This window comes from Pyrus communis, chromosome 16 (assembly GCF_041283825.1).
Source record: "Pyrus communis isolate YQ-2024b chromosome 16, ASM4128382v1, whole genome shotgun sequence".
Taxonomy (NCBI): Eukaryota; Viridiplantae; Streptophyta; class Magnoliopsida; order Rosales; family Rosaceae; genus Pyrus; species Pyrus communis.
This window is the reverse complement of record NC_142580.1, coordinates 10300442-10322457: the sequence shown is the minus strand read 5'-3', so window position 1 is coordinate 10322457 and position 22016 is coordinate 10300442. Positions and strand designations below refer to the sequence as shown.

At 39.5% G+C, this 22016-nt stretch overlaps 3 protein-coding genes and 1 long non-coding RNA gene across 4 annotated transcripts; 1 reads left to right on the top strand and 3 right to left on the bottom strand.

Moving 5' to 3' along the window:
• The first annotated feature begins 3597 nt into the window (after positions 1–3597).
• Positions 3598–6773, top strand: LOC148689945 (uncharacterized). The gene is made up of 2 exons (XR_015957922.1): positions 3598–5376; positions 5423–6773. It is a non-coding gene; the product is annotated as an uncharacterized LOC148689945 (long non-coding RNA).
• Positions 4759–7457, bottom strand: LOC137731673 (chaperone protein dnaJ 49). The gene is made up of 4 exons (XM_068470854.2): positions 7214–7457; positions 5880–7118; positions 5034–5336; positions 4759–4929 (listed from the first exon to the last, which is right to left on the bottom strand). Exon 2 carries the CDS (start codon positions 6935–6937, stop codon positions 5882–5884), a length of 1056 nt encoding a protein of 351 aa, XP_068326955.1. The 5' UTR covers positions 6938–7118; positions 7214–7457; the 3' UTR covers positions 4759–4929; positions 5034–5336; positions 5880–5881.
• Positions 7458–8045: 588 nt separating this feature from the next.
• On the bottom strand, positions 8046–13995 carry LOC137732542 (binding protein). The gene is made up of 9 exons (XM_068471863.2): positions 12381–13995; positions 10978–11700; positions 10414–10908; positions 10002–10093; positions 9801–9888; positions 9594–9708; positions 9367–9493; positions 9109–9283; positions 8046–8877 (listed from the first exon to the last, which is right to left on the bottom strand). The coding sequence occupies exons 1-9, from the start codon at positions 13890–13892 to the stop codon at positions 8179–8181; spliced, it is 4026 nt and encodes a 1341-aa protein (XP_068327964.2). The 5' UTR covers positions 13893–13995; the 3' UTR covers positions 8046–8178.
• A 1612-nt stretch (positions 13996–15607) lies between these two features.
• LOC148689944 (uncharacterized) lies at positions 15608–17918 on the bottom strand. Its single transcript, XM_088687144.1, has 7 exons — positions 17789–17918; positions 17241–17410; positions 16950–17014; positions 16616–16647; positions 16239–16539; positions 15970–16118; positions 15608–15900 (listed from the first exon to the last, which is right to left on the bottom strand). The coding sequence occupies exons 1-7, from the start codon at positions 17916–17918 to the stop codon at positions 15686–15688; spliced, it is 1062 nt and encodes a 353-aa protein (XP_088543270.1). The 3' UTR covers positions 15608–15685.
• Between the last annotated feature and the right edge of the window lie 4098 nt (positions 17919–22016).

Below are 22016 nucleotides of genomic sequence, written 5' to 3'. Positions count from 1 at the left end.
AGTGGAACGTGATACGAAATTCAAAATTGGTGGGGGAAAGAAGCAAAAGATCATTCCTTCTTTGAACTAAATTATAATAGGTTTTTATTACAAATGGTTCCTGAAAATTATCGTCATCATCTAGATGGTTTTTGAAATTGAAAATCAATAAATGTAATCCTTGAAAATAGGTGTCGTAAATTAATATGGTTATTCCGTCACAATGCTGTTAAAAATTTCGTTAAGTGTTGATGTGGCATATAAATGGATCCCACAAGATTTATGGGTTTTTTTTAAATCACAAATAGTTCCTGAAATTGACTCATATCATTAAGATGGTCCCTGAAATTGACTCACACCATGGTCACTAAAATTGAAAATCGATGAATGTTGTCCTTGAAAATAGGTGTCACAAATCAATATGATCATTCCGCCACAATTCTGTAAAAAAATTTGTTATGTGCTGATGTAGATTTAATATTTAATTAAAATAGTTGCTAAATGTCTTTTTGCACAATATAATTTTTTTCTTATCGTTGGGCCTACAACGAATAGAGTGTCAAAGTGTGTTGATCTAGGTTGCACAATGAAATTGACCCTCACCAAAGGTGATCGCGATCTAGGTTCAATTCGGTGAAAGATGTCGAAGCGTGTAAAGATTAGTGTATTGAGATTTTTTTTTAAAGAATAGACAACAAAGGAGGTAGAGAAATTTGGACTGAGATCAGAGGTGATTGCAGGACTGGGTTTTTGGGTTCATAACTTTTTATTAACTATTAAATTATTAAACGTATTTGTAATTTTTTTTTAATTTAATTAGACTTGTGTAATTTTTTTAATTTGGAGTTATAACGAAAGAGTTATTAACGAATGAAGTCGAGAGCAAAATTGTAAATTTATTATTTTTTGGAATGCTCTAGATTTTTGGAGCAAAATCTCGAAATCCATGTGTGTGGCCTAGATTAAAGGGAAGAAAAGATGGGCAGTGGAGATAAAGATAAAGGAGAGGAAAGAGGATGGGCGCTGCCCAATCTGGTGAAGAGAGATGAGTGAGTGATCAATGGGAAGAGAGAGAGCAAGGAGGGAAAGGAAGGAAAAAGAGATAGAGGAAATCGGTCAGGTTCCTCTTAACCCGCATGATGACCCGATCTCCTTGAAGTTTCCCGTCGGTTTTCTGCCCAATTTTCCGGCTTTCTTCAACCTTCCATCACCACCAAACCTCATCACAACACGCCATCACCTAATTCTAACCAAACCCGACAAAATTTAGCCCCAGTGTGGTGAGAAAACCCATCGACGGGTTTGGGTGGGTCGGCCTTGAATCACCATTTGTGAAACGATTTCTATCGATCTTTACCACCATTAGACTCTCCTTGAACCCATGAACAAACCCCAACCAACCATAGAGGCAGCGGAGCACCAGAGAAGTCAAATTAAAGCACACCCAAATCTAGGGTTTCGAAGGGTTTTAGTGAAATTAGGGATTTTTCCGACCAAATTGGCCTTGGCCTCAAGTATGAAAGTTGTTCCTCTCATCTAGATCTTCATTCATGTAAAATTTGGGAAATTTTGGAGTTGTTGGATTTTTCAGCGAGTTGGGGCGGCCAACCGCCACGCGCGGCGGTGTGTGGAGGAAAAACCCGAGGTTCCTCAACGTGCTGAATCCGAATCTGCCATCCGTTTTCCCAAATTATAACATTTTAGTATAGTTTTACTAAAAAATCCCTAATTGTGTTTAGGCGCATTGCAGGGAAGTGACATCATCCTCGCTAGTTCGAGCGGTTCTCGGGCAATAAAATCAGTGAGTGGACCCCTTCATAACTTATATATTTTTATAAAATCTTAGCCTAGCATGCATTTCATATTTCATGCATTTAATATGTTTTATATTATGTTTTATGGATTTCTATAATTATGGTTTATATAGAATTCATGATTTAATTAAGTTGCTTTACGAAATATTATGATTTATTGAAAATTATGTTTTTACGAGCAGATATGAATTATTGGATTTGCGTATATGGATTTCTATGATTTTGATTATGATTTATATGATGGATTTACGGATATGGATTCATTAGATTTATATTGATGAATTGAGCTAGAAAGTTTCTATGATTTATAAGATTAGACTTTGAGCTTTCGAGCTCCAGATTAGACGTGGGATTTTGAGATATGTTTTTGGTGCTTACCTAGTGGGTTATCATACGGCACATCCGCACACCATGAGTATTATGTCTATGGCCATAGGACACAAATGATGGAGGAGTGAGATATGATATATTATATACCCTCAGCTTCACCGCCGAAAGCAGTGTCGGACAGCTTCACTAGCCATTACTAGTGTCGGTGTGGATGTTATGCTATTTGATTCAGCTTCACCTACGGGTGATGGACATGTTATTCTGCTTCACCTTTGGGTGATGGACAGGGTATACAGCTTCACCTTCGGGTGATGGACATGTACCGCCTTCGAGCGACTATGATACCCCTAGTTGAGTACTTCACTTATGAGATTTATGGATTTGCCTTCGGGCGATGTTTTCAGCATTATTGAGCATGGTTTTACATGTACATGTTTTACGAAGGTTTTGCGTGGCATGCTAGGGTTTTTATAAAACCTATATGTAGTATTATATATGTTTTCAAAACAGGGGGTTAGTATGTTCACAAAGAAAATGGTTTTCCTATTACTAGTATTATTATTATAAACTTTGGTTCACTCACCTTTTCTGGTTTTGCCCCCCTCAAGAGTTAAGATCGAGGCACATGATCCCGACATCAGGACATTTCAACATAAGTATCTTAGAGTCTTCGTGGTACAGGTCTCATTCCCTTGTTCGTATCTTTTCTTAGTAATTCTTTCATATTATTCTTAGTTAGTTGTATGCTCTGAACACGATCCTACTTTGGTAAGCATGTTCAAAATGGTAATTACATATTATTCTTAATTACATATTATTCAAAATGGTAAGCATGTTCAAAATGCTCTGAACACAATCCTACTTTCATATTATTCTTAATCTTGCTAATTACATATCTTTTATTGGTAAGCATGTTCAAAATGGATTTGTCACCCTCGGGTGTTGGCCAACACGTGCCTACCCTGGTATGTGAAAATATCAAGGTTGGGGCGTGTCAAGCACATAATAGAATTTTTGATAGAATTGTGACGGAATGACTACATTGATTTGGAACACTTACTTGAGGGACTATATTGATCGATTTTCAATTTCATGGACCATTTTGATGTCGCAATTCAATTTCAAGGACTATTTTGATGTCACGGGTCAATTTCAAAGACCATTTATGAGAAAAAAAAGGACTTATGAGACTCATTTATGTGCCACATCAGCACTTAATTGAATTTTTAACATAATTTTGAAGGAATGACCACATTGATTTGCAACACATATTTTCAAGGACCACATTTATTGATTTTCAATTTCAATGACCATTTGTGATAAAAACCCAACTATAGTTAAGTGAGTTTTACTACGGTTGGTCTCTAAAATTGACCATTCCAATTAAATAGTCTATGAAATAGGAAATTCATCAATTTGGCCTTGAAAAATGGCTTTGCAAATTATTCTGGTCCTTCCCTTAATTTTATGTCAATTTTTTTTGTTAGAGTGCTGATGTGACACACAAGTGAATCCACTTATTTAATCAAACGACAACACATGGCTTAATCATAAAACTTTTTTTTTAACTTCAAAAAAAACACACAGAGAACAGCACCCAGCAATGCCACCTCTCACTCCTCATGGCCCACTTCCCCTTTTGGGTTGCGTCGATGACATATTTGAGAAACAAATTTTCAAGTGCCAAGGGATTGATATCAAGTTAATAATGAACAGCTGACAAAATGTTATATGTGAAAGATTAGAAATGTATCATATAAACATTACAAAGGCATGTGAACGGAATACAATTGGTCTCTTAAATTGACCATTCCAATTAAAATAGTCTCTGAAATCGGAAATTCATCAATTTGGCATTTTTGTTAAAGTACTGATGTGACACACAAATGAATTCACTTATCTAATCAAACGGCAACACGTGGCTTAATCATAAAACTTTCTTTTTTAACTAAAAAAAAAACACAAAGAACAGCCGCCCGAGGGCAATGCCACCCCTCACTCCTCATGGCTCGCTTCCCCTTTTGGGTTGTGTCGTTGACATATTTGAGTGACAAATTTTCAAGTGCCAAGGGATTGATATCAAGTTAACAATGAACATCTCACAAAATGTTATATGTGAAAGATTAGAAATGTATCATATAAACATTACAATGGCATGTGAACGGAATTCAGACCCAAAGACCCTTAATCGAATGAATGGTCGAACTTCGGCCTCCGAACGGGAAGCTGCCCATTCTTGCCCTAACGCGCGTCCGCCCCTGCTTAGACGGATGACCCGAGCACAGTAAAAGAAGTCAGTTAGGAAGGTATCTCAATTTGTGATATTGAACATCTCATGAAGTTGGAATGAACAGGAGCAACCATGCATTTTCATTCAGAACTAAAACTGTAAAGATATCCTATATTCCCATTAGAGATGTTCTTTAACTCATCCATAGGACACCAGTGCCCTTCTGTTTTGATACCCTGAACGACTCCGAGGCAAGCAGACTCTTGCGATATACATCACATGTATCCTCGGAGGACGAGGACTCGTCTATGAGGTACATGGAGCTGGGAGTCTGCGACACTGAGGATTAAACCGTTCTCTAACAACTCTATTGAAAATCAAGACACTGGCATAAGACAATAGAGCTAAATCAAAGCAACATAGTTTCCTCCATACTATATGCATTGGTCAAGGACAAGATACGCTTAACAGTCAGCTAAGAAACGAGATAAATTCTTCGAAACAACAAATAACGAACGATAAGGGCTGATGCTTAAGCTGCACGGCTCGCTACTTGCATATAGACATGCTTAGTATCTGAACCAAATAAAACAAAACTGTAAACAGCAACCGCATAGTCTGATAGAAAGAATACATGGAAAATGTAGTGTTATAAAGCGAAAATAATCACAATCACAAACCTCTTGCTCAACTTTTCATAAACTTTCGTAACTAGTATTGACCTTCCAGGTAATTTCAAGAGTTGTGTACACTATTATTTCTAGCCAAATGATATGCCATTAGGGTGCTGAAAACCCTCGCTACCACTTTCCTGGACGTCATTCCTGAACAGCTGTATGGCCAGCAAGTCATATTGGAGAGGATCAGCAATCCTTGGTCACTTTCAAAGAAGTCGACCGGAGCATTTACAATATCAACCCACTGAACTTTGAAGTCCAGGCTCAACATAGTGGCACTCAACATCCACTTCAGCCATATAGCCTCTGCTTGATAAAAAGTCAAATACAGAATGTCGTTAAAATGGTTAACTTGAAATATGATACCAAATTACCAACCAACAAAGAAACAGGACACTTGGATTCAAATTAACTTTTTTGGCCAGGGGTAGAAACAAGGCTGGGAAGCATATACAGTTCTACACTGAAATGAAAGCACTCAAAGAGTACTCACACACGGAAAACTGCTTTTCGTGTTTGGCCCTGCAACTTAGGTATTGTCCACAACTTATGCTTCAAAGGACTTAAATTTGACAACTTTACAGTTGCTGAGAAATAAGTAGGGGTCAGTAACTTGTGCTGAATATGAATTTGTGCTGAAAACACACATAGCACCAAGAGGAAAGAGCAACGTTAAACTCCCTTACAGGATCATGCAATTCATACAATAGGTTAGGAAAACCTAAGGTTAGGAAAGTGGAAGACACGTTCTAATCAAGGACACAATGAACAGAAAACATTGGCACCATTTGACACAACGAACAAGTAAAAGTTACAGATCTCTTTTTTTGAGAAAATATCACAACTTACCTTCATGCTACTCCAATCTTATTTAGTTTGTCGCAGTGAGGAGTAGGCAGATTCTTACTCCAGTGGCGTCTTTGAAGCTCAACCCGACAGTAGTGTGCAAGCACATTTTTGTAATCCTTGATAACACTGCTCTCAATGTTAACTCGACCAGCACTTCCAATGGGATAACTCTCATCAAATGCTTGCGATTTAACAAAAAATTCCACTCCATATTTCTCTGTCGTCTTGGGAATCTGGTAGTTATAAATCTTCTGCAAAGAGTAGACGGGCTCTGAAAAGGGCAGATATGCCAACAACAAAATTACCAAGAAAGGTAATATTTGAAGAAGAAGCATGATGTTAGGTCCCCCTCCCTGAGACTCCTCCCTCTGATGACCAGCTGTTCTACTAGTCCTATAAACATGACTTGACCGAAACATGTCTGATCGACCAAAGAACGCCCTGAATATGTCATCGGGGTCAAAATCATCGTCAAAAAAGTCATTCCCACCTCTCCTCCTCCTTCTCCTCGTATTATTGTGCTGCTGGTTGTACTCAAATTCATCAACCAATCCAGTCTGATCATACTGCCTCCTTGAATCCCCATCACTCAAACACTTGAAAGCCTTGCTTACTATCTTAAACGCTTCTTCTGAACCGGGAGCCTTGTTCTTATCAGGATGAACTTTCAATGACAACTTCCTATAAGCCTTCCTAATGTCCTCGACCGAGCAAGTCTTCTCCACGCCAAGAATTTCGTAATAGTCTTTGTTTCTCTTAATCTTCCTAACCAACTGAACATGCTCTTCGGTATAACTAACTTCCCCATTCAAACCGCGGCCCAATTTCTCCACACCCGGCTCATTCCTAATCTCACCAGCACCCTTCTCATCAACAGAAGACGCGGAAGACCCCGAATTAATTGCCTCGCACGCAGCCAAAAGTTCATCAACTTGTAAATTCTGATTAAGCCGTTGTGCAATCTTAATAAATTTAAAGGCACGCCCTTTGTTGCCGGAAGCAATTGCTTCTTCGGCGATCCGAACACACCTCAAAGCCTCATCCTTATTACCTTCCATTGTCAAAAACCTACTGCTAATTCAGCAATTCAACAAAACCCAATTCCCAAAACTCGATAACAAGAACAATAAATGCCAGCATGGACAAACCAGCGCTCGAATTGGGCAAATTCCAATCTCAATTCGAATCCACAAATGGGGCTTTCGGTTCCGATTATCCAGTCCGTGAATTCAATTCGTCCTAAATAAAGGGAATAATGCAGATTAGATTCTGATGCAGACATAGATATACAGAGATTGAAACAAAATTAGGGTTTTAATTGATGAAAAAATTACCTGATAAATGGATCGAAACCTCGAAAGGTGAGTGCTTGAATTCGTGTGAGAGACAAGGTTTCGAGTTTGGGACACGAACAGCAGAGGAGTGGCTCAACAGCGAGTCTCATTTGATTGCCACCATGAATGCTCATCCGTCCAATCGGACCACGCCACGTCGGTACATGGTGCAGAAGGACTTGAATTAGGTCTTCCTCTTTTCTTTTTCTTTTCTCTTTTTTCGGCCAAAATCCAGGGTTGGGTTAAATAGGGTCTTCACTTTTTTTCTTTTTTTGACTAGGTCTAGGGTCTTCCAAAAATCGAAGTGAGTCGAAATTTTCGGTTCAAACAAATTGTATATTGATATCGAATTAAAATTTTCAGATTCTAAAATCCCGTAATATAAAAAATTATTTCGCTCTCGGAAGAATTCTGATCCTTAATTAGGCAAATTCAGACTTCTAATTCAACAATCAAACACTCTAATTTGAAATTTCTCAATTTCACACTTTTAAAAAACTTATCTTGAATCCTTTATATAATTGAAGGTGAAAAATTGGAGTTGAGGTGAATTTCCTCCCAAACCAGGATTTGTTTGGTTTTAGAGATGGAGGAATAGGTTGGAGATTGAGGGAGAAATAGAGTGTTGTTGGTGCAACGGTAGTGGCTGATCTAAGAATGGAATAGACGGAGTTATAGTGGTTGACCCGTCGTTTAGAATAAAAGGAGAATGGCAATAGAACTTGCACGTCGAGAAAATGAAAAACCAGAAAGAGAATTCAAACAAACGGAAGCAATCAACCGGAAGCAATTCGCAAGTGGGATAAAAAAACTGATTTTACGTTGATTAGGATTTATTCATAATCCAACTTTTTAATTGAATCAATCTTGTTTATATTTACATTGAAGTACAAAGACCAAAAAAAATAAAAAAACGTAAAACATCAACTTTAGCAGCCTTTTATTTCATGGGCTGGTGTCCTAATTTAGTTCACTTCATCAAAGTCAAAATTCTGCCTTCTCCTCACAGATTCTAACACATCTAAGGGCCGGTCACTGCGAGCGCTGCGTCCTCCTTCGCATGTCTTGAGTTTAGGCACGCTCAGCGCGCTAAGAGGGGGCGACTGCAGCCCCCTGTTCACTTCCTTCAGCACTGACCGTGCGGTGGCTTCAGCAGCAGCATCTGCCATTGCAGAAGCCAGTTGTGTGTCGCCTTGCATTTTGCTACTGAACTGGTTTTGTGCATGTCTCACGCTAGCAATCTTAGACATGCCGGGGGAGTTGAAGCTGATTGCTTTTTTGCTGATGGCAACAGCCTCTGCAGCTGTTGTTTTGGCCTTTGATGCTTCGTACTTCTGCATATCATATACGAGCTCCTTCTGGAGCTGCTTGTCAGCAACTAATATGTCTTCGATCTCATTTTTGTAATCCTTGAGAATGATTCGGAGGCATTCCATGAGAGAGCCGATGAGGGGGCTGTTTTTGCTTTCCAGTAGCCGTTTCAGCTCTATAAAGATGGGTACTGTGTTTTGGATGAGCCCCTTTTTGACTGCTTGAGTTATCCTTCCCTTAGCAGATGCCCCGCTGTTATCACCACCATCTTCGTCCATTTCTCCAGTGTCAGTTGATGATCCACGGTTGGATGGGATTCGGATCTCTTTGCAGGCAAGAATTTGGAAGGCATCCTGCTCTCAAAATTAAGAAAGCACGTATAAAAAAGGAGATCTATCAGAAATCTAGAAATATGTTACTAAGAAACTCAATAAAAAGACTCAAAAGGTTAAGCTGGAAGGACACAGAATGTATAAGTTCCATTACATACACAAATGTGTCAGTATAACGTATTACAGTTATACATATTCCAGACAAACGGAGAAATATGAAAGAAGTTTTTGAACATGTGAGGCAGCAAATACCTTCAGAACAGATTGTCCGGTAACATCATCTACATTGAGCATACCGTCAGATGCTGCAGCGAGAATCTCTGCGCATAACTTTGCAAAGGTAGCCAATAAGTGCTCTGGAGCCATTTGTTTTAGCAAAGTAACATAGATCTGCATTCTTTTAGACCTCGAATTTTCATCGTTCCCCCTGGGGACAATAACATGGACTATATTTAAGATAATCTCATTTTCATAGTTGCTTACTTTCAATTGATGATAGACACACCTTACCTGATGGAAAAAAGTCGGCTCTCTGCTCGTGATACCTGAGCATTACTGTGTCCATTGTGGGCATGGCAATCATTCAGAACAAAAATTGCTTCTACGAAACTGTTATATCCTAGAAGAGGTGCCTTCACTGAAAGACAAAAAATCATACAGAATGGTCAAATCTCATTGACAAACACATCCGCAATTTCACAACTGGAAATTTGATTAGCAAGAGGAAGCCTTTTAACCTTTCAGAATATTGTTAAACAGAAAACTGGAAAGCTGCCTTATCTTTTCTGACTCATCAACAATTGACAAGAGAAATCTGAGGAACATAACACCTCTCCACTTCACGTAATCCCTCTGAATATGCCAGCACAGAATAAAACACGGAACTAGTTATATGCTTAGATTTCAATCAAAATGGAAAGGTAAGACACAGAACCAACATATACCTGCAATAATCTCGAGAGAAGTATAAATGTCTGCCTTCTTACAAGTTCACATGGATCACGGAGACACTTTGTGATCTTTGGTATATAACTGTTGATTCAAGAAAAACTATTGAGAAACTTATAAAGCAAACAATAAAGTTTCAAAGGTAAATGTCAAATATATTACTCAAGTTTTTTAAGGTACAGTTTCACAGGTCTTACCTATCAACTAAAGCAGTGTAGCGAACACAAAAATCTGCCATCACCACTATCAGATTGTTGCGGAGTGCAGCACAATCACTCTTTTGAAGTTCCTATAAAATGTTGTGAGGTTTGGAACTCAATTACTTAAATAGACACAAGAAGCAAAGAATTTAAGAATGAACAATTTTGAAACTGCTGACACACGCAGATATGACTAATATACATATATATGAGTATATGTATGTGAGAATAATTGATAAGGGTGTAAAACTGGTATGCTGCAGGTGAGCACAATTGTTAGCAAAACAGTTTCTAGGTTTTAGGTACCCTAGAAATCTGAAGCATTTTTTCATGGCCACGTGTCCATGAGCTCTTCCCAAAAAGCATTTAAAGAATGTACAACAGAAAAATGCAAAGTCAATGAACAAACCTGCACAAACAGCGGAATATAACTCTTTGCAATTTTTCCATCTGCAAGGCAGATCTTCCCCAAAGTCAGCCATGCTTGAATGTATAACGAAGGGGCTGTCTGCTTTAGAGAGACTTCAGGCCCGGTTAATTTATTAACTTTTGGATCAGGATTTCCGGAAGTGATGATAGTGTACAGTAGTGGAATGACGGTGGTCATATCAGCAGATGGGTAAATGATAACTACAGACCCAATGGTGTAAACTGCTGTGACTGCTTTTGACAATGACCCGGACATGGCCAATACTCTCTTGCCCTTTCTAGTCTCACTTCTAGGTGGCGTAAAGAAATCAGCTTTTCTGACTGCATCCGAATCACCCGAAATATACTTTTCTAAAATCGTAGAAGCCTCTGTGATGAGCCTGTCCACCCATTTCTCAACAAGAGCATCAGCCTCCTCTGGGTTTGAAGCCTTCCGCTTGCACAATGTTCTAAGTGCTTTTACATGAGCATTAACCTGTCATTACATAAAGCAACTAAATAAAGGAGCACATTTTAACAATATGCTCATACCAGCAGATATTACCTCTGTTGAATGCATGTTGAACTCATGAATTCTTTTAAGCATGTTGTGAGCTAAGTCTGCTGCAAGTTCAGAGGGCAGCTCAACAGAAACATTAGAAATTGTCTGCAGGAGAAAAACACGATCCCCCGCCCAAGCAACAGAATTGGAATCAATACCCTCTTCCTCTTCATGTGCATATCCTTGAGCCGTAGGCCTTTGAACCTCTCCTCCCACTCCATAGTTGTCAAAGAGCTGCCAATGATGATGAAGAAACTCCCAGTCCACTGCTTTTGCAAGGTATGCTGACACCTCTGATAAAAGAAACCAAGATCCAGGTGGGGCTGTCCATTTCTCTATTGGCAAGGATTGACTCAGCCAGAGAGACTCAGATGTTCGTATGATATTTTGAAGTGAAACAGCAAATTTGGGCTTCATCAGTTTCTTCTTTCCCAGGTTTGTGCAAATTTTCTTCACCCAAGGTGTCACCTCTCCATTGCAAATCTCTTTCAATATACACAAAACACCTTCAGGAAACACCGAATCAACATCCATTTCTGTGCCTTTTGCTACAGATTCATCATGAAGTGAATTAACCGAATCAACAGTAGATACCCGTTCTAATACCAGCTCTAGAAACAAGTTCTCACATTCTTCTTGAATGCTAGACTCATTATCAGCTATTAAACGTGGAACAGAATGTAGCCACTCAGTTGCCACCCTTTCATCCAGGAATGTTCTGAAGGCCTACGAGGTCAATCCAGAGGTCCAACAAATAATATCAGGAGTTGCACAAAAATAAGTCCATTACATGTACAAGTAAAAAAGAACACGTAAAGTGATCACGAGCATATGCACTAACTCTAAGGCAGGCATCCATATGGATTTTCAAGCCAAATAATTTCCACGAAGAGAAACTTAATGAAGCATATTTCTCATTATCTATGTGATTTGATCTTTAGTTCAGAAGATATGTATCTCATTGAAACCAATAAAATATCATTTGTTTAGCTGACCCATCAGCCAAAAGTGTACACTAAAAGAATATTATAACGACTTGTAAAAAATTGTCAGCAAATACAGATGTGCTTCTACAAAGCAGTTGACAGAAATTTAATTGAGATTTTTCTGTCAAATAAAAATTCGGATTTCTGAAAGTTTATATACTAAGAGAACCATTGTGAGTTAGAAATTGTGGTCCTGGGGCTGGTAGGAAGTTAACATGGCAATCCTTTTGATAAACTCAAGATAAGTTCCCAAAAGTATACATTTTTTTAATGGTTTATGGGACTTGGGAAGCTAAACAAAGCATTCCAACCCAGTAATATGCTCATAATTTCGAACATTAACTAACTACACAAAATATATAAACCAATTAGAAACCATAACCAAAACATTTGGTTGATGAAGAACAATGGGAAACTTACCACTGAAAGAGCTGAAATTGCCGTCTTGCGTATGCTAACAAGTGGATCAGAACAAGCCATTCCCATTGTCTTGAGCAAGGCTCCATCAAAGCCACTGCCTAGAATGGCTATCAACTTGGTAATCAAAAGAAGTGCAGCCTTCCTCACACCTGCCTTCTCATCCATGCACCTCTTCATCAAAATTTCATTTACCCAACTGTCAGGCCTCTGGTCACTTGCATTGCCAAGCCCCATAACTTGTTTCAGCACATCACGTCCCCTCTCATCACTTGACAACAAGCCCACCAGATGTGACAAGTTTGATAAAGCACGACCTCGAATTCCAGCGGTTGAATCCGAACAGCGTTGAATCAAAGCCTCCAAGCATTTGAACCCCAATGAATCAATCACTTCACTTTCCGAATTCAATCCCAATGTATCTCTCAATGATGTCACTAGTGCCAGAATAAGGTCAACCGCCAAGAGCCTCAAGCTCGCCTTACCTTGAGTCATCTTCACTACATAATCCACAAATCCAATTTGGTCCTCAAACTCCATAACTCTTACAACCTCCATTATAGACTCCACAGCCAAAGACCGAGGCTCTGACTTCTCCGGCGACTTCTGTACCAAATACCTTGGAAAATTCACTACTGCTTTCTTGACACCTTCAAGTGTTTTAGCCACACTCATCATCTGATTCGTCACAAACCCCAACGCAAAAAACCGAACCTGCAACTTATACTGAAGAATCATTGGAGACAATGACTTCAACACCTCGGCTGCAATGTTAGCTTGGTCGCCATGCTCAGGTATGAACACTTTAAGCAAAATCCGTGAGCACAAATCGGTTAGTTTGTTATAGCTACCTGAATTACCGCAGACTTCGAGCCCCATTACTGGAATTTCAGCCACAGTTTGAACCAAAGACTTCAAACTATCTGGAAACCGGTCCAAATGAATCAAACCAATTACAAGTTCTAACCTTTCAAGAACAGTAAACAAGACCCGAATATCAAATTCCCTCTCTTCGCCTTCACAATCCTCATCAATAGCATTCTTGGCACAATTCTTCGAACCCTGATTTATGGCCCGGCCCTTTCTCTTCTTATTACCGGCAACGTAGGACCCATGGCTCGATTGACCGGCAGGACGATGCTTGAGCGACCGGCGAATTGACTGGAGGAGAGAGAGAAAGGCCATGGGAGTGAAGAGAGTGCAGACGGGGGAATTGGGAGAGAGGAGAAGAGAGAGGTAGACATTGGAAGCCGATAGAGCGAGATGGGCACGGCCCAAATCCATGGCGGAGGCGATCGGACGGACGAGATTGGACAGAGAGATGGACTTGGAAGAGAGCTTGTCGTGGAGGCGGTCCATGAGTTCTGGGTCATCGTCGGAGAGGGCAATGTCTAAGAGGGTTTGGAGATCGGAGATGGTGGAATCGGATATGGGTTGGATTTGGGGGTCGGAGGGATTGTCGGAGTGGCGGAGTTCTTCGAGCTCCGTGACTATTCGGGTTATGGTTTCCTCCATGCCTGCTTTGATCTGGAGGTCTCCGTGAAAATTGGTGGCTGAATGAAACCCCTTTCTCCCTGGATGGACCAGATTTTCAAATTATGGGTTTCCCGCTTAATTGGGTCTTCATTTTTCTCGGGAAAATAAAACTGAAACCGAACGTTTTTTTTTTTTATCTTATTTACCCCTAAACTTGCAAGACATTGTAAATGTGCACCATCAAGTCATTTTAGCTAATTACTATATTTTTTTTTTTAGTCCAACGATAGTTTTACCTATGGACAAGGCAGGCAGAGTTCGGCAAGCCACATAATGAAAAACTAAATTTGATATCGAATTTACCATTAACGAGATTCAAACATAAGATCTAATTTTTTTTAACTATAGTCAAATCTCATCATCTACAATAGCTTGGCAATTATTTGAGGCAAAGTTATTAAGCCGCCCAAGAAAGAGAACCAAGGCCAGTAGCCCTGTTAAATGGTGGATTTGACATAAAAAGCTAACTTCAAAGTAGTTTTGACCGATAGTTATCCATCCTACAAACATATCAAAATTAAAAAAAGGAATATTGATACGGTCCTTATATGTATTTATAGCCTTCAAGGAGTCGTTTGAGGTGAAAATCTCATGTAAGGTTTTGTAATAACGATGATAACAATGATTGACTGATATGGCATTTTGTCTAGTTCATTTCTCTAGTTAAAATGACTAGCTAAAGGATAATGCAAAATCGATAAGCCAATTCTTCATAATCCAAAGTGTGTCAATACATGTTTTCATTAACAAAATACTAGTAGGGCCGCAAAATAGCCTCAAGAAAATGATGTTTTTACCCTCTTAAATGGCAATTAGTGTTAAACTTTATATATTTCATAAACAACTAAAAACACTAACCTAAAATAATCCATAAATTATGCTCAATTGATAAAGTACTGGAAGTCTACATGGCATGTAGGAAAGATGAACAGCCTTTGATAGAACCGTGCGGAATAGGCTCAACCATGGACTTCTCCTTAGGTGGAAATCGTATTGGAATCCTGCGGAATAATGTGTTAGTTGACCAAAGTCTTATGCACACTCAACACTCCTTTATACGCATAACTAATGGGGCGTTCATATGAGTTTTCTATGTGTTGTCAGCAGGGACCTTAGCCTTGTATTGATATGAACTTAACCCTAATGAATCTTCCCATAATAATGTCATTAGGATTCCTTGCAATCCAAGGATAATTGATAAACCAAATCTCATTACGAATAGGATAGAATTAGGAGCCCTTATTCTCCGAGGAAATCTGGAATATATTAACTTTACTTGCAATACGAGCTATAGCTATTAACTAAATCCTAATCTTAATTATTTATATTCCAAGCATTCTTTAAATTAACTGTGTAGACCTATTAACCGTTGGATCATGGTCCAACGTCCAACAATTAGTACTCGTTTGGGCTCGTGATTAGGAAAAATTAGAAGGCTAGTTATAGGATAAACACGGCGAATCCGGGGCACATGGTGGAAGGATCCGAAGTTCTATGTTGTGTTTAGCCGTCCTTCGATATCGCTCGTATCCAAAAAAACAAAAGGACGACTTGGAGTTGAAGTTAGAGATTTTGAGAGATATTTCAACATATACTGTTTTCACTTTGGTTGCTTGCATAAAACAAGCATGAAATAACAACTTCATAAACTATATCTATAGTTTTGCAGTTCATCATTGAAGTTTATGCTTCTCATAGAAAGAGGCAATGCAGCTGCGGTAATAAATTTTTGACGGGGTAGCAACTCAGGCATTTTCTGCTACGATATCGGCTTACTGATTCGCTTCAGGGAAAAAATAAGTCAGAGGACCCGCGTCTTCTGGAAAAAGATGGAAAGGTTGGACATCGTTTCCTTCCTGGACAAGGCGATGGCCGTTGGTTGCTGATTCCGACAGGTCAGAGTTCATGTTGACGAGAAATGAATTGGAGTCTGCAGCCTGTTCAAGTGAAGGTGCTGGCTGCCCTGACCGAAGCCAGTCCATCACGCTTGGTTGCACGGACACTCCAACTTCCATCAAGCCAGGCTGCCCTGCCCAACTTCCAAGTGAAGGCGCGTCATTTGATCTTCCCATGGAAGCTTGCGCTGCTTGTGAAGGGAAATTGGCTGGCGACTGCTGCATCATTTGGAAGTTGGGAGGAAGTGGATCATTGCTTCCTTGATAAGCAAGACCAAATGGAGATTCATAACTGGTTTGAACACGCATGCTACACAGAAAAGGAGCATGCGATAAAAGATTCAGTACGCTATTTAAGAAAAATGAAAAACAACGAACAAATTCATCTTTCAAAATGATTCGGGGGGCTTTAAGTTTATCAAAAGCTTACCCGCAGTCAGCAATTTGAGGAACAAACGGTGCATTTGGCATGCCAGTAAAATCAACCCCGGAACTCAAGGTTGCGGAAGGAACTGAAGACCAATTAGCACCACCAGTATAGCTGCCCGTTGGAAACAAATTGGTATAGCTATCACAAAGTAAAGGTTCGGTTCTCCAGTCAATCCGGGAAGGATTCGAAGGCAATACCTCGCTGGGTACGGGAGGGCCATTCCATTGATTGTTGGTATAAGGATAGCCAGGAAAGACCGAATAGGGGGCAAGCAAATTCCCTTCAAAATGTGGTTCTGAGCCTGTCATGAAACTAGTTTTACATCAACTGGTAATTTGAAGTTAAGGTGAAAAAAAAGAGAAAGAAGATGAACTTACTGCGATGGGCAGGCGGTAACCATCCCATTTCCCTGCAAGTTTTGAAACATACAGATATAAGACAAAAAGAGGCACCAATCATGATGTGAAGTTCAATAAACTGCCTGGAAATATATGTGAGTTTCATGATTGTTCAAATCCTAGGACAATTGACGTTTTCTGCATAAGTTAACTTTTTTTCCTGTAATTCTGCTTCCGCTCAAAGAGCAAACGGAAATTATCTCTAATCTCTAGAGAAGAATCGATTCATAAGTTAACCTCTAATATCTAACACAAAAATGCAGCGGAAGGAAAGTAAGGAACTTGCACAGTAGAAAGAATGCTTACCATTCACCATGATAAAAACGGCGTAACATAGTTCCCTGTAACCCCTGAAACAGTCACAAACGTACTTACGAACTAAAAAATGGATGAATTTTACAGTCTAACAACATAAAATGGTTTTATCCGTTTACAGATCTATAAACCACGCGCGTTGGTTATTGCATCTTGTTATGCAGGTGTGTGCACATTGTGTTTTATATTGGCCATACCCGTGCTTCACTAAAAATCAAACAACCTTCCGCGAAGCTTGTTTGATTTGACAAAAAAAAGAGAAATTGAAAAATGTTGTCATTGCTTTTACCATGTCAAAGAACTCCATAGGACCGTTCTCGTAATCCATCTCGTCCTCAGATACGTTGAGCTCACGGTCAGGGCTCCCAGATATAAAGTACCTCCATACGCCATCCTCAATCTCGCCGCAGATAGGGCATTCCATGATACCCTTTACGTTGAATGCAGAACCAATGCAATCTATAGCTCCACCAAGAAAAACGTTAAATCTTATAATTTCTAATTGACTCAATTTAAACTACTTCAAGTTCTATGATTTACATCAATGCTGTTAAAACAGCTAGTTCGTCGAACAGCCTAGGCACACAGAGTCACAAGACAAATTTCAGACAACCCGATTTTTCGAAATCCTCCAGTGTTCTCCTGATCCTTATTTAAGCAATACAGAGACCCTTTTTTTATGAATTACAAGATATCAAATTAAGGAAAGTGATTTTTGTACGCTTTTTTACTCTTTCTACACATCGCGGTTTCTTTTTGTTCATTGATTCTTCAAACGCAGTTCGATTAAAAACGCGCATGCATGCGAAGAAAAAAAGGGTGTGAAAATCAGCTAACCGAGGTGAAACAAGTCAGAGCACTGAAGCTTGACGACAGTGCGGCCACAGTCGTCGGAGACGCCCTCCATGCAGATGGAGCATTTCACGGCTGAGGGCGACGACAAAACGGACGATGTTGGAGAATCCATTTGCGCTCTGAGAGAGAGAGAGAGAGAGAGAGAGAGAGAGAGAGAGAGTATGTAAAGAGGAGCAGAAAAAGCAGAGGTGGGAAAAACTCTGAAGGGAGCAAAAATTAAACCGATTTGGGTTTTCTCCAGCGTCTACGTACGGTAACTCGTCTCATCAGAGTGGCAAGTGTATCAATGGAGGTTAAAAGAGGACTTGATTTCCTGTGGTCGAGTCTATGGGGGTGATTGACACGGTGAAACGCCCGGTTGACACGTGGAGGGGTTTCCGATATGTCGGATGGTGATTGGTTGGTTGATGTTTGGATGTGTAGGCTTGGTGTGGTTTTAGACATGTTTGAACATTTTTGAGTTGCATGGATGGTGAGTGGGCCAATGATAATCTGACGGTTGAGATTTAATCTTCGATACACTCGACGAAATACGTTGATTTTTTATTTAAAAAATTACATATGAGCGTTACAATGACATAAATGCATTCCACACAATTGTTATTAGAGTGATGATATTAAATGTTGAAGGATATTATTTGCTTAACAGCTGACGTCTGTCAGTCAATACTGAAACACTCTATTGGCTTTATTTCCATCCTTTTGAAATTTGTGTGACAATTAAAGTCATATAATGCAATTTTCTTATTTGTCTTGGGCAGCTGGAAAAGGAAAATAAATTTGGTGGTAAAAACATTAAAAATATCATTGCGCTAAGTTTTCGTTGTTGATACTAGTTTCATCAAAGGCGCAATTGAATGAGCTCGAATAACCTCAAACGGCAAAAGGAAGATATGTAACCATTTTGACACGACCAAACTCAAAATTGCACACATACAATTTGCGTGGGATGTTAAGTAAATCCTAATATTGGAGCGGTCGAGTATTTGAGGCTGAATCAACTCCAACAAGGCCGTAACGCCCCTTTATTATGTAAATGTTAGGACCGATTTGAAATCATCATTTAAGGTTGGATAGGTATTTGAAATATTTTGAAAGGTTATGATCAATTTAGTGCAATTAAGGATACAATAAGAAATATAAAGACATAGATGATATTTTAAGAAAATGGTTGACAAACCGTGTTTATTGATAAATGTTCAAATTAGTAAACAATATCCTAATGTAGTGTTATCCAGACACTCCTTTTTACCTCCCACACATTTCTGTTAATTTTTATTCATTGATCTTCTTTGATTTATTTAATCCAACAGTTGAAAATGAGAGATGTGAAAAGTAAAAATAAGTATGTGGACAACACCACTATATCCAAATGACTTTTTAACCTAGTCATTGAGATTTCATAACTCATCACTTTAGTCCATGAGATTTGAAATCAATAGAAGTGGTTCCTAAGTTTGTTCATCATCAATCATTTTGGTCATTTCTTGAAAAATTATGTTAAATAGGAACCAAATGCCAAAAATACCCTTAATTTAATAAACAATAGGCCACAATGATTTGACAAAAATTGAGAGTCTTTTGTCATTTTCTCCTTGTTTAATGGAGATTTTTCAAGGAATGACCAAAATGATTGATGGTGGATAAACTTAGATACCACTTTTATTGATTTCAAATCTCATGAACCAAAGTGATGAGTTATGTAAATCTCATAGACCATTTTGGCTAAAAAGCCTATCCGAATTAAACTTGAATTAATTGGGCCCAATACAAATTTCAACAGGCCTATTTAGGCCCAAATTAAGAGTTAGTCCGCTCCGACGATCCAGAAACCTCGTTCTACTCGGATTCGGAAACGAACATCAAAAAGGGCTTACAAGTAATTTTACAGAAAATCAAGTGCATTCTCGTAGTTGCGTAGCCTCTTGCTGTGCTCTTCCCAAACCCTCGCCTCGTATATATAATAGTTACCAGTGGCTTTTAGAAACTCTCTTGCTATCGTTGCCGCGTCGGTTTCTGCCCTCCTCTCAAACTCCGCCGTAAACTTGTTAGGGCGATCCGAGAGCTCAATCATGGTGGTCTGCCAAAATCTCCTTACTGGTAAAAAAATTTCTCCCCAATCTTCCGCGTATGCTTAAATTAGACTTCAGGTATGTGGTGCTCACTGTACTGTTGCTCTCCAAGGTTCTTTACGAGTAGAAGTTGATTGTTATTGTCTGACGCTTGCAGGAGCAACCTCCATATGACAAGAAGCAGTTTGTCACTGTAAAATTGGATCCAATCTGTTGTATTGAATTATTATCTGCTGCAATTGCAGCAGAGTTTTATATACAGTTGTACTACATACGCATGCAAATAAACAAACCAACTGGAAGTGGCATCCTTGCTGTCCACTATGCATAATCATACATTCTTAGGTGGTAAACCATTTTCCAGTCTGTAAAGCACAGTGCAAACTGTAAAGCACAGTGCACTGCATGAGGAGCATCTTTAACACTTAATGCACGGGAGAAGTATCCTGAGGTGGACTTCGTCTAACAGCCCCCCGCAAGCTTACTGGTGGGGAGACAACTGGAAGCTTGGAAACCAGAAATTTAAACCTTGACGAAGATAACCCTTTGGTAAAAATGTCAGCCAGTTGGTCCTGAGAACAGACATAATGAACCAAAAGCTGCCCACGAACAACTTTCTCACGAACATAATGAAAATCAACTTCCAAATGCTTGGTTCTGGAATGAAAAACGGGATTGGAAGCAAGAGCAATCGAGGAGACATTATCACACCATATAACTGGTCGAACCAAGTGCAAATGGAGATCACGATATAACGATCGTAACCATGAGAGCTCAGCGGCAGTATAAGCCAATTGCCGGTACTCCGCCTCGGCACTCGATCTTGAGACAGTCTTCTGCTTCTTCGAGCTCCAGGACACAAGGTTTGAGCCCAAATAAATACAGAAGCCTCCAGTAGAATGACGAGTATCAGGGTTACCTGCATAGTCTACATCAGAATAGGCTGTTAAGGTGGCATCTCCAGGTCGATATATTAAGCCATGACTAAACGTTGCTTTTAAGTAACGAAGTATGCGTTTAACCGCTGCCCAATGTGTGTTCTTTGGTGAATGCATGAACTGGCACACCTGATTTACAGCGTACGACAAATCAGGCCGAGTTAGTGTTAGATACTGTAAAGCACCAACAACACTACGATACATTTCTGGATGCTCATGGGGATCACCAACATGTGCACTCAATTTCTGACCAGTCACCACCGGAGTAGAAATAGGTTTGACATCAGTAAACTTAGTTCGAGTGAGTAAGTCTAAGGCATACTTAGACTGACTGAGATGCATGGAATCACCATTATATTGGACCTCAATACCCAGGAAATAATTCAATGGTCCCAAGTCCTTCATGGAAAACAAACTGCCAAGTTTCTTTATCAAATTTGCCATTTGAGTAGAACTATTTCCTGTAATTAAGATGTCATCGACATAGACTAACAGGAGAAGATAGACACCTCGTTTATTGAAGACAAACAAACTGTAGTCACAGGTGGATTCTTCAAAACCGAGTTGAAGTAAAAAATCCGAAAACCGTTGAAACCAAGCCCTAGGCGCTTGTTTTAAACCATAAAGTGAACGTTGCAACTTATAGACATGGTTGGGAAACTGCTGATCAATGAAACCTGAAGGTTGACGCATGAACACATCTTCAGATAAATGGCCATGCAAAAACGCATTTTGCACATCGAGTTGGCGCACAGGCCATTTCTTGGACACGGCAAGACTCAAGACAAACCGAATGGTGGTGTGCTTAACCATGGGACTGAACGTCTCATTATAATCCACCCCAGCTTTCTGGTGAAAGCCATTGGCTACTAAACGAGCTTTGTGACGCTCGATAGTACCATCAGCTCTTCTTTTAATCTTGAACACCCATTTATTGGGAAGCACATTCATGGTATGATGAAATGGAACTAAAGTCCACGTCCCACACCGTTGTAAAGCATTGAACTCCTGGACCATTGCATATCGCCATTCCTCATGCTTGACTGCCTGGCTGTAACAAGTAGGTTCAACAGACACAGAATCAACGGCAACATGCATAGCATACTTAGGGTTAGGTTTGATAACCCCTGACTTGAATCGAGTAGTCATGGAATGACCCGTAGTACTAGGTTCATCAATATGCACAGGTTGAGAATCCAC

Coding starts and splice junctions, on each gene's coding strand:
- LOC137731673 (XM_068470854.2), bottom strand. CDS start 6,937: ATGGAAGGTAATAAGGATGAGGCTTTGAGGTGTGTTCGGATCGCCGAA.
- LOC137732542 (XM_068471863.2), bottom strand. CDS start 13,892: ATGGAGGAAACCATAACCCGAATAGTCACGGAGCTCGAAGAACTCCGC. Junction 10,909..10,977: donor TCAACATGCATTCAACAGAG/GTAATATCTGCT, acceptor ATGTAATGACAG/GTTAATGCTCATGTAAAAGC. Junction 10,094..10,413: donor ATATTCCGCTGTTTGTGCAG/GTTTGTTCATTG, acceptor AACATTTTATAG/GAACTTCAAAAGAGTGATTG.
- LOC148689944 (XM_088687144.1), bottom strand. CDS start 17,918: ATGGATTCTCCAACATCGTCCGTTTTGTCGTCGCCCTCAGCCGTGAAA. Junction 17,015..17,240: donor CTATGGAGTTCTTTGACATG/GTAAAAGCAATG, acceptor TCCATTTTTTAG/TTCGTAAGTACGTTTGTGAC. Junction 16,648..16,949: donor GTTACGCCGTTTTTATCATG/GTGAATGGTAAG, acceptor CAAAACTTGCAG/GGAAATGGGATGGTTACCGC.